We start from the raw sequence: 12,618 nt of genomic DNA, 5'->3' as shown, positions 1-12,618 counted from the left end.
TGGAGAGATCTTATCTTTGGGAAGTAAAATATTGCAGTAGACATTTGCATAAACCAAAAACAGAGGGTCTCTGTGAGGACCCGAAGTTTTCAGCATGATAAGAATCTGTTCCCTCTTGTCCTTTGCATGACTGAAACAGGCTGCCAGCAATGGAGGAGGGGGTTTGCAGGATGCACACTGCAGATAATTTAGTTTACTGTCAGGATATGTTCTTGGTTGCAGCTCCACTTCTGTAAATGAGGTGATTGAAGAATTCAAAGTACATTTTTTTTCTCCTTTTGAAATTACCTTTTTTGTTTTTGTCACGACATTTGTGTAGTCTCGTAACCTATCCGTGTGTGATTTTTATTATTAGGAATGGTGTATGGTAAAGCACATTTAGTGCTAAACTATCAACTGGCCATGTTTGTTTTTGGGTGCTGTAATGTGGGCAATGTTCTCATGCTTATATGCATTTAATGTCTCAGTCCATCTATCAGCCTAACTCCTTTTAAGTCCATTGATAATTGCACAAAATCTGTTACAGAACTTAGCCAAGATGTTTCATCGAAAGGTCTTGGGTTGGTATATGAACTGGGCAGTGAACAAGACCAACAGGAGCTGGTGTCCATACTTGTGGACACACTCATGACTGGGAAAAGGTACTGTGAATCCTCATGAACTAAAGTGTGGGCCATTAATCTAATCTACAGTTACCATGTGATTTAATATTATAAAATATAGTTTGTCTTATTTTCTGCACCGTAGTTTACATTTTTTGTAGTATTGGGAAGCATATAGTTGTGTAATTACTGACTATGATATGCAGTCCGTTTATTTACTTTTTATATGGGGGTTTGGACTGGAGTTCTAAAGATGTTGATTGCATTGTCTCATTAATTGTATCACAGAAATGTTCCAAATAAACCACTCGTACAAAAATAATGTATGAACATTCTCAGACCATAAATGATTGTTTTCAGTATATTATAGCATTCTCTTCTTATCTTTTATAGTAATTTAGACATGTAAAATGTTCTGTGCTCTAAATACTGGAAAAACCTAGTCCTATATTATAATGTAAAATGTGTTGTATTGTAGCATCGAGGTAGGTTTGTTAGCTGTTCTACTGCATATAGCAATTCAACCTGGTGAAACAGTTCATAGTATTATACAATGGCTTTCTAAATTAATATTTGTCACACATCATATACACCAAACAAAACCCATAACCTGACATATCTTATAGTCCTGGATCTTTATTGTGAATTATTATTATTATTATTATTATTATTATTATTTATTATTTATCCTTTTATGTATTTGTTCTCCTTAACTTTCTCAAGTTTACTCTAGCTACACTAAACCCCCCCACAAAATGCTTTATTATTACATATACTACGCTAAATATACCATACCGCCACGAACATCCTGTATTATACTACCACCATAATACCACACAGTACACAGCCATCCCACTATACTGTCACTAACCTACCTCATACAACACAACATACTGCTAGCCTATTAACAACCAATACTACTTGTATAATAAACCACACTCTAATACTACACATACTATATTAACATCAAAATACTAACCTTCCACAATATACTGCCAATAAGATGCTCCATGAAATCCATGTGAGACAATCGGACATTGCCTCAGAGAATTTCCTTGAGCCTGTGTGCCTTCCTCCACCAACTAGATTTTCCAATATTCTTTGTTCACATTGCATCATCTGTATTCTGTGCCACCACCAAAATATCCTACGCAACAAACTGCCACCTTCAAATACCATATAATAAGTACCACCATAATACCCCACATATCTCATCAATCCAAAGTATACTGCCACTTAAATACTGAAACCACATAACATACTGCCTCTTTAATACCTTAGTCCATCCCTATATTACCACCCACACTATACAGTCACTAAAATATCCTACTCGTCAGGATACCACACTTAACTCTCCACACAATACTTATACTGACACTATAGTAGCACCACAACATCCAATCATCCAAACATCCTGGCACCCATTCTGCCTCAAAAATACATAACCTATTGCCACCTAGCACCCTAGAACCTCTCTACCACCCACACTAGGCTATCGCCAAGATACACCGCAAAATATTGCCATTGAATCACCATACTAACAAATATCTTTTACTTTATAAAATGTCCCACTACCGTGTAGTAACCTCTATTCCGTCTATTGTGCAAGATCCAGTTGTATGCAAGAGCAACAAAAATGAACGCTACTTGATATAAACACATGGCTAAAAAGCAGCAAGCCAGAAAGAAAAAGTAATGTATCTTGGAAAGGTTAAAAGAGGGCACAGGCAAAGGTTAAAGTGATCTGATGGTGGAAACCCCGTTTAGGCTTAAATAAATCCTATAAATAAGTAAAATTACAGCTTCATTAAAGTATCAAAACTTCATGTTGTTGTTCCAGAAGAATATGGCAGCAAACAACGTTCTCAAATATGTGAATGGTTTGCTATACCCTGATATGTTACGAATTGGTTCCATCATCTGTATTGGACTAGCATTATAGTGCCAGCACCATATTTTAGAATTTCATTTTATTATAGATTTTTTTTGTTTTTAGTTGAATTCATGTTGGATGCTAGATATCAACAAATCATGGTTATTGGCAGCATGTAAATGTAATACCATGCTTCTAATCACTGAGCAGTGCCCATTCCATGTTGGGAAGCTATGTTCGATATAAAAGCAGAGTTACTTTTGCATTATTTTTATAACATTTGTTCACTTGAAGGCATAGTATATGATTTAGCAATATTATTTACTTATTATGTTAACTGTATTGTTGAAATGAAGAGTACCCCCAGTTGGCGTGTTGTTGTGAACAATGGTGTTTGTTCGATTTTATTGCATGACTCTGATATGAATATCATAGTATAAATTATTATGAAAATTCCACAGTAGAAACGCTAAAATAAAACACCTTTTACTGTCGTTTTTATTCTTTAGTGTCCAAATGATTGCGTGGGCATGTATTAGAATAGCCCAGACTTTATTATGTTCTGTCGTCTTCATTTCCATCAGGAACATCATAACCTTTGCTGTTTTGTTCTAGGGCAAAGCATGATGTGTCTGGAGACACTGAGGTTTTTCAAGGTACCTCCCTTGGAAAAACCCCAGATGGGTAAGCTACTATTATTGTATTTGCACATAAATGAATTAAAGTATTATTCGCTTGAATGTGTTCCTTACACTGCCATATAGCATGACCTGTAAGCACGCGTGATGCCTAATGCACTCTAAATCAGCCAGAAGATGATCACAGACAGTGTTTTGTTCATTGTGTAGCCAGCTAGTTAGTTTTGTGACATTTCTTAGGTGGTATCAGATTACATAGTACAAAATATGCTGAGAATGTCCAAAAGTACAAAATTTTACACACCTTTAATTTGGGAAAAGCACATGTGGAGTCAGAAATGTGCCAATCTCTGAAACAGTGGTGTTCACTATTGTACCCTAGACAAGGAGCATTGCTTTATGTCGCAATACTGCTCGTCTGAATAATAATGGATGCTGTATGTACCTGTACACACACTGTGGGACAAGTGTTTGTTCATGTCCATTTCTACATTACTTGCGCCTCCAGCAACATTAAATGTGTTTAAAAATACAGTGCAGTTATGTGAAAATGCTTATTTAGCATTTAACCAAATGCTTGTTCGGAGGTGTTTGAGCACACTGGATGCTACAGAGAAGCTTGGTTCTTTTTCTGTATCACATTACTAATGAACACATTTCACACTCCCTGTGGAAGCGTGGGCGAATTGCAAGGTTTTGTATATGCTTTTAAATAGTATTTCTTTATTATAATTATTAACATGTATTTACATAGTGCCAGCATATTCTTCAGTGCTTGCAAGTAAGGGAACAAACACAGTAATAAAATATGTTTGAGTAATACAGACAGACAGGTAAGAGGGCCCTGCTTGCAAGTTTGTAATCTGTAGGACAATAATATACAATAATATACATGATACATGAGGCTAAATTTGTTGTAGGAAAGTTAAAGATGGTTTGGAAATTTTGATAAAGAGATGTATTCAGAGAACGCTTAAAGATTTGGTTTGGTTTTGGAAAAAGTATTGCCTTACGAAGGGAGAGAATTCTACAGGGTGGGTACAGCCCAATAAAGTCTTTAACTGGGAATGGGTAATGAGTGTGGATGAGAGACGCAGATTTTGGTAGAGCAGAAGGATTGAGCGGAGACTTATTTTCAGACCAGGGAAGAGATACATTTTGTTAATAACGTATGTTAGCATGAGTATTTTATATTGGATTTAGTAAAGTACAGACACCAATGTATAATTTGAGTAAAATTTGGCTAGACGCTGTGTTCAACATAGATTGTAGTAGTAGTTAATGTGGGAAATGTATAACAGCTTGAATTAAAGCTTTTGTGTGAGATGCATGCATATTTTGGAGTCATTTCTCAGATGTATGCAACAGGAGTTTTGTGAACATCCACAAGTTTGTCAATAATTAAGTCACTCTTGTTTTACTGTCACATTATTATGCAATGCCAACGTCCACATTACGTATACACTGACTGAATGCTAGCCACATAAAGACCTAAGGCTTTTTAGCCACAGCTTGCGTTCATAGACTGTGCCTTTTGATCTCTATAATTATACAATCACATTGTGGACCTATATGCTCTATCTCTTGGTGTGAAAGCTTGGATGTAATTATCCATGTAAATATTAATAGCGGCCTTCTATGGCTGCCAGGGAATATCATTATCCGATACATTTTTTTTTTACCTGTTTTACGTGTTCGATTATGGAACTAAGATTGAGGTGTCTTAGCTCTAATTGACAGCTGATCATTTTGAAACTGTATGCTACCAAGTTGTGTTACTATTATGTTTTTTTTCTGGTAACAGAGTTTCAACTCTGTTTTAATGCGTATTTATATTCTATACTACATATGGTCACAATTTATTGCATTTAAAGATAGTGTATTATATGTCCAAGTTTTGGTTATATACGATCTGTTTTTCCTATGGGAAATATTTTACATAGGTTTTATTAGTTTTATATTTTAATAATAAACTTTAGATTTATTTTGGAGTTGTAGTATGATTTTTATATGTACCCTAATTTCATTTCTGTTTCTGGCACCCCTAACCTTGTGCTCCTTTCCATTTATTTTATGACAACTTCTCATAATTGACCATGGCCTTATCTGTGTGGAATTTGTATGTTCTCCCTTTGTTTGCATGAGTTTACTCCGGGTGCTCTGGTTTCCTCCCACACTCCAAAAACCTACTAGTAGGTTAATTGGCTGCTATCAAGTTGACCTTAGTCTCTCTTAATGTATGTGTTTTAGGGAATTTAGACTGCATGCTCCAATGGGGCAGGGACTGATGTTATTGAGTTCTCTGTACAACGCTGCGGAATTAGTGGCACTATATAAATAGCGGATAATGATTTCTGAAGCCGGTAGAAGCTTAATTCAGGAGCAGCGTTCTAGTTTTAGGGTCTGTTAGAGTACATAGTGGACTTTTTTCCGCAAAGTTTATTTATTTTATATTATTATTATAATTATTTGCTAGTTATTTTTTAGCACTTGAATTATTATTAAACTAGAGAACCAGGCAGTAGCCACCTTTTTAAATGAAATTGAAATCTAGTGGCTAAATTAGTTTATTAACAGAATTCAATAACTTTTTTTAAACATTACATTACATGTAGAAATTTTAACAACTAAATATAATCAATAACTATATTATCAATCACTATAATAAAGGAACTAAGGAATTACTTTATACAATACAATATATGCATAACTTCTTCCATCGAAGTTACATTGCTGGGCATGGTCCCCACAAGACTGGCTGATATGTGGCTGCATATAACTGTCAGTTTCTAGGTCACCCAGCAGGTGCACAGGTGTATTGCCAACTGTCACATCTTCCAGAGGATAATGGTAATGCATTGGTGGACGTTTTGTATAATAAATTCTAAACGATGCAACGATTACATCGCCAATATTTTTCTGCAAATCTACAGCACAAGACCTTTACTTTGGTATATGATGTGCCTTGCTCAGACAATGGCATCATAGAAAGAAGTCGCTCATAAAAGTCGTACTTATGCTATTAATATATATAGTTTTGAATTAAAGCTATGAAAAAGTGACAACAAGTATCATCATCAACATTTATTTATATAGCGCCAGCAAATTTCATAGCGCTTTACAATTGGGGACAAACATAGTAATAGACATTATTGGGTAATGCAGACAAAGAGGTGATAAGGCCCTGAAAGCAAACTTACAATAAGTATTGTACAATTAAGTAAATTGCAAAATAAATATACAAGTAAAATGCTCAGTTGACACAGTTATGGTATACACAGGCTGTACTAATCTGAATAGTGGTGTCAGATCTGTATGTTTTATTTATTGATCAGATGTTTCTGAACATGAGGTAGAAGAGTTATGTTTCTATGTTTTCCAAAGACAGGGGCTGTCTACATACAAGGAGCTGTGTGCCTTGGCCAGTGACCTAAGTCAACCAGACCTCGTATACAAATTCATGAACCTAGCTAACCACCATGCTATGTGGACCTCAAGGAAGGTAAGATCTTGATGTGAATGTGTCTCTTTTTAAAGTTAAGGACAAGTTAGTTTAACATGTACTGCCTGCCAATCATATAATGTTTTTATCTTCTTAAAAATCTGAAAAAAGGAGCGAGCTTTCTTTTCGAAACAGGTTCTTCTGCTTGTTTACATGACTTATACCCCATTCATACTGCACCAAAATCCCGGGTTTTTGCCGGGGCGAGCTCAAACGACCCGGGTCTTGGTGCAGTATGAATGGTACAAGTCAAAAATCCCGGGTCTAAAAACCCGGGTCTTCAACCCGGGATGTATCGAGGGGTAATTCCCGGGTCGGACCCGGGTTGCCTGCACTATGAATGGTGCAACCTGGGTTTTTCAACCCGGGTTGCACAGAAAACAAGCTGATTGGCTGTCTGCCTGTCTCTGGAGGATGATGTCATCGGTGGGAGCCCGTGGAAGATTAGAGAATGAGTTTAGGAGAAATGGTGGATGGTGGAGTGCAGATCAAGCTGAAGCAGAATCGGAGTTTGTTGGAGAATGACGGCCATAATGAAAAGTAATGTGGTAAACAATCACCACCCACTTTTGCATCATCTTTATGCGTCAAAAAACCAGTCACCTTTCAATGACATCACCATTTTTTCAGCATTGAAAACAGCTCTGGTGATGACTCCCACAAATTCCCAGGGCACAGACTTGTGCAGTATGAATGGGGTCAACCCGGGAAATTCCCGGGTCCGAGGTGCAGTATGAATGGTGTTTCTGAGCTGGGACGCTCCGAGCCCCGGCAAAAACCCGGCTTGAAAAACCCGGGATATTGCCGGGGCGGCAGTATGAAAGCGGTATTATTAAGAAGTTTTTCACAGTGAATAGAATTGGTGAAGCTAAGGAGAACCAATAAATGTGCTTTAATTTGGCGATTTAAAATACACTTACTAAGTACCTACTGCACTTACCCCTGAGCTGTGCAAGCCGCAGCTTAAATAATTGGTTAATGTAAATGTACTTTTCCTGACTACTTAAGGGGTCAGAAATAGAACAGGCAGCATTCCTGGCCCATTGTATGTTCAAAACAGTGTCAGAGAATGACTTCTGTGCATTTATTTAGGAATTAATGACCCTGTTTGTTTGTTTTCTTAAGTTCTGTTTAACCTGCGGTGAACTTACCAGGTGTGCAGAGGGTGCGTTAGTGAAACACCCTTGTTATCAAAAAGTAATTTTAACAAGGTGTGACTAAGCAGGTCAAACACAAGTCAGTTCACTTATTTCTTTATGATGCACACTGTTAAAATGTACCTTCATCTTAAAACTATTACCATGTTACTATACGTGAAATTAAGGGATTAGTATGGCATGCTATAGAATGGAGTAATTTTATGTGATTTTAACTATAAAATCAGCTTTTCAGCTAACTTCTCATGGTAATATTATTATGTGCATGCAGAATTCTAAAAGACTGAAAGTTCATTATGATATTTCTTCTTTTTTATTAGGGTGCAGCATTTGGCTTCAATGTCATTGCCACCAAGGCTGGGGAACAGCTGGCTCCCTTTTTGCCACAACTCGTCCCTCGTCTGTATCGCTACCAGTTTGATCCAAACACTGGAATCCGCCAGTCAATGACTAGCATTTGGAATGCCCTAGTCACTGACAAGACTACTGTAAGTTTGTGCAGGTTTTGTGTATAGTATGTGAATGTTGCCTAATGAGCTTGCTTTTTTTTTTTTTTTTTTTTCTTTTTTCTGTCCATTGCAACTTCAGTTTCAACTTCTATTTTATGGACAAAAAGTATGAGATCTTGAACTTTTACTTACATTTGTTTCTTTTGCTATGTTACTATACTACTGATGTGTATATTACTTTTATCTTGCAAACAATCTCTTGGTTTCCTTGCCACTCTACAAATTATATACAATAATATATAAACAATTCCCTACATATAAACCACAATAAATAAATAGTAGTAGGTGTAGGAGTTTTAGCACTTATCAACTTCTTTGATCTTCACTCTCCTCCCCTACTATGCCCCTCTCCTGTGGATACCTCAGTTTTGACTAACCAAGCGTATGAGAAAGGGAAAGCCCTATAGGGCAAAGAATATAAGCATAAAATTCACACAACAGAACTACTTACAGAGCAATGGAGGGTGCTCAGTGTCCCCCAATGGAGTAAGAGAAATAGATTTTACGGTGAGTAAAAGTCGTCTTTGCTATTTCCTACGATTGGGGGACACTGCGAGACATTTGGGACATACCAAAGCTGCCTCTAAGGAAGGTAATGCTCTGGAACCTGTAGAATTTAGAGAATGTATAGACAGATGACCATGTAGCCACTCTGCATAGCTGCTCCGCCGAGGCCCCATGACGCGCTATCCACGAAGCGCCAACAGCTTTGGTAGAGTGAGCCACCATTAGACTGGCTTATGCTCGTGCATCTCTGCCGGTCCCAGTATTGTTGAAGGAAGTGATTCAGCGGGCAATAGACTGTTTGGAAGCCGGCCAACCTCGCTTCTGCGCATCGTAAAGAATAAAAAGATCCTTGGTTTTACAAATCGAGGCCGTGCGGTCAATATAATACCAAAGAGCACGAACCACATCCAGTGACAGTAAGTCGTCATTAGAAGAGGAGGATGAAGAAAAAGAAGATGGAGGAGGGCGGAAAGCCAGGACCACAGTCTCTTGATTTGATCTAAGTGGAACCTGGATACGACCTTCAGAACAAAGGAGGGTTTGGTGTGGAGTACCGCTCTTTCTTTGTGAAAAACTAGGAAAGGGGAAGTGCAGCAGCATGCTGCCAATTCCGACACTCTACGGGCCGACGAGATAGCTAAGAGGAATGCCGGTATCCAAGTGAGATGGTGCAAATCCACTGAACCTAGCGGTTCCAACGGCGTATGAATGAGCACCAGGTTGAGTTACCAAGGCTCTACTGGATAAACAAAAGGAGTCTGCACTTGAAGAACCCCCTGCAGGAAGGTCTGAACATACCTGACGGCTGCCAGCTTCCGCTGAAAATAAATGGAGAGCGCCAAGACCTGAACCTTAAGGGATCCCAGAGGAAGCCCCTTATCTAGGCCGGCCTGCAGGAAGGCTAACAACCTAGAAAGGCTAAACCTGGATGTGTGGAAACCCTGGGCCTCAAACCAAAGAATGTAAGCCTTCCAGGCTTGATAATATATGACTGAGGAGGACACTTTTCTGGCCTTGACCTGAGTACAAATAACCTTGAGAGAAAACTTTGGCCCTGAGGAAAAAGGTCTCAAAGGCCATGCCGTCAAAGTTAGCAGATTTACATTGTGGCAGAGAACATTGAACCAGAAGATCCTGTCGCACTGGCAGGTGGAATGGAGGATCCGTTGCCAGTCTCAGAATGTCTGAAAACCATGCCCTGCATGGCTAATAAGGGGCTATCAGAATTGCGGGAACTCGCTCTATTCTTTAGCTCCTTTAGTACTCGTGAGAGCATGGGAATTGGAGGAAACAGGTACACTAGCCGGAAGTGCCATGCAACTGACATGGCATCTGTGAAATGTGCCTGAGGGTCTCGAGACTTTTAGCCGTACAGGGGAACTTGATGGTTTAGCCTGGATGCCATGAGATTGATCTCCGGCATGCCCCAGCGTTCCACTAGGAGGGCAAAGACCCACTTGTTGAGAGACCATTCGCCCGTGTGAACCCTCTACCTGCTGAGGAAGTCGGCCTCCCAATTTTCCATGCCTGGAATGTAAACAGCCGATAACTGGGGTACGTGGCACTCCGCCCATGATCCTGACTGTCTCCCACATGGCGCCTACACTGCTAGTTCTCCCTTGGTGAATCAGATATGCCACGGTTGTAGGATTGTCTGATTGAATCTGAAGAGGCTTCTCTGTCAGAGACCTCTGAACTTTTGTCAATGTCCTGTACACCGCTCTGAGTTATAGGATATTGATCGAGAGTGTGGCTTCTTGGGATCAGAGACCCAGAAATCTCAGTGACCCTGTCACCCCTCCTCAGCCTAGCAGACTTGCGTCTGTGGTAACTAAGGTCCATGGGCCAGTCCGAAGGGTCTTATCCTTGTCCAGATTTTGTTTGGACAACCACCACGCCATAAAAAGACAAGTGGTTTTTGACAGGCGAATAATTTGCTTTATTCTTGAGATTCTGACCACTTTTGAAGAATCTCTTGTTGAAGAGGGCGAGAGTGGAATTGTGCAAAGGGCACAGCCTCGAACACTGAAACCATGGTCCCCAGGAGTTTCATACAACTGAGGAGGATACCTCTCTCCGCGCAAGTAGGGTTTTGGTTCTGCGCAAGAGGGTGATGACCTTGTTTTCGGGTAAATAGACTCTCTCGGTCATTGTGTCGGACATGAGATCCAGGAAGCGCATTCGCTATGCAATATGTCTCTATAGAGTACAATATTAAAACAGCATAAATGATACCAGTTGAGGAGAGGAACAGCATGCAGCACGCTCATCTCCATGTCCAAATATGGCTGCTTCAGTCACCAGAAAGTAGGAAAGGGAAGTAGGTAGGGGGGAAGAGGGAAGTTCCTCCTCCAAGACCTCCCCCAAAAATGGCTGCCCCTGTAGACTGCCGATTAGTATGGCTGTCGGCGTGTATAGAAATCACGCCTCTCTGAGTGCCCAGGTAGCGTGTGCCAGTGATCAGTAAATGAATCGCCTCCTAAGGAGTGCGATCGTTACTGTGTCCCCCGCTGCTCATTGTCTAGGGGCGGGGAGACTTGCCGGCATGTCCGACGGTAGGAGGGGCCGCTACAGCTTCACTCCCGCCCGACTAGGAAAGCTAAACTGCGACCGCTTGCTGACGATCCTGAAGCGCAGATGGTGCTTTTAAATAAATGCTGCCTCTATGGCAGACTTATGAAATGTCCCCCTGTTGCTTGTCAATCTAGGGGAATGACAGGCTGCCGGCAAGGGTGAGTGAGCTGAAGCTGCTGCTCACCCCCCGCAGGGACCCAGAGTGAAGGAAGCCGACAAGCTATTCACTTCTCTGGGTCTTGGGTTTGATCCCTGCGCTGCGCCTAACAGGGAGAAACAAAATAAAAACATGGAAAACCTACTTCTAAGTAAAGTATAGGCAGGAGCCTTTACTGAAGTGACCTAAACCCTAGGCACTTTAAAAAACCTAAGGTATCCACAGGAGAGGAGTGGCATAGTAAAGGAGGAGAGTGACGATCAAAGAAGTTAAGTGCCTAAACTCCTACAACCACTACTATACCCCCAATGTCCCCCAATGGTAGAAAAGAGAAGCAGACGGTACGTGCAGTACCATCACAAAGTTTCATTTTAACATGCAGCACAGGGAAATGCTACCAGCGTGCCACCATGCTTCACATCCTGACTATTGTGTATGATTGCTGTCAATGTTTGTGAGTTTTCAAGACCATCAGTTGCATGACTGCATCCATTTTAAATTCATCCTTGCATCCTATTACACTGCCCTCTACCTTACCAAACAAATCCACTTTAAATCTCATCTCCTCCATGAAATCTTTTCTTGCAGATCATCTCTGACTGCCACCCTCAGTTCCTTGTCTCTTGTAACTGAGCCCTGTATCCTCACTCTTAATCCCTTCATTGACTCCCCATTGGTTCCAGAATTCAGTTCAAGCTGCTCACCCTCACCTACAAGGCCCTCACTAATACTTCCCCTTCATACAACCCTGGCCTTGTCATGACATACATCCCAGCTTGACCACTACTCTCCGGCTCTGACCTTCAACTCTCTTCCCCTCCTCCCACTACAGTGTCTAAGACTTCTCCTGCTCTACTCCCACCTATGCCTCATTCAATCAGACTCTTCCCCAACCTACAATCCTTCAAAACTCACCTCTTCATGCTTGCCTACCCTAACCCCTCCTAGACCTTCATGTCCACTCCCTTTACTTCCGCTGTCCACCACATCCACTTGTGTCCTATTTGCACCTACTGTCTTCCATTACCCCCTCCATCTAGAATGTATGCTTTTTTTGGCAGGGTCCTAACTACCCTATATCTCATATCACCCCGATGTC

The 12,618-nt window shown here is 40.4% G+C and overlaps 1 protein-coding gene across 1 annotated transcript in view; it reads left to right on the top strand.

Moving 5' to 3' along the window:
- ECPAS (Ecm29 proteasome adaptor and scaffold) overlaps positions 1-12,618 on the top strand; it is a 114,243-nt gene that overhangs the window by 55,901 nt on the left and 45,724 nt on the right. The window contains exons 27-30 of the mRNA XM_075210942.1: positions 527-641; positions 3,091-3,159; positions 6,498-6,615; positions 8,093-8,260. Of these exons, the coding sequence (XP_075067043.1) occupies positions 527-641; positions 3,091-3,159; positions 6,498-6,615; positions 8,093-8,260 (470 nt within the window). The remainder of the gene's footprint in view (positions 1-526; positions 642-3,090; positions 3,160-6,497; positions 6,616-8,092; positions 8,261-12,618) is intronic.

This window comes from Mixophyes fleayi, chromosome 1 (assembly GCF_038048845.1).
Source record: "Mixophyes fleayi isolate aMixFle1 chromosome 1, aMixFle1.hap1, whole genome shotgun sequence".
Lineage (NCBI taxonomy): Eukaryota > Metazoa > Chordata > Amphibia > Anura > Limnodynastidae > Mixophyes > Mixophyes fleayi.
This window is presented reverse-complemented; position numbering and strand designations above follow the sequence as displayed.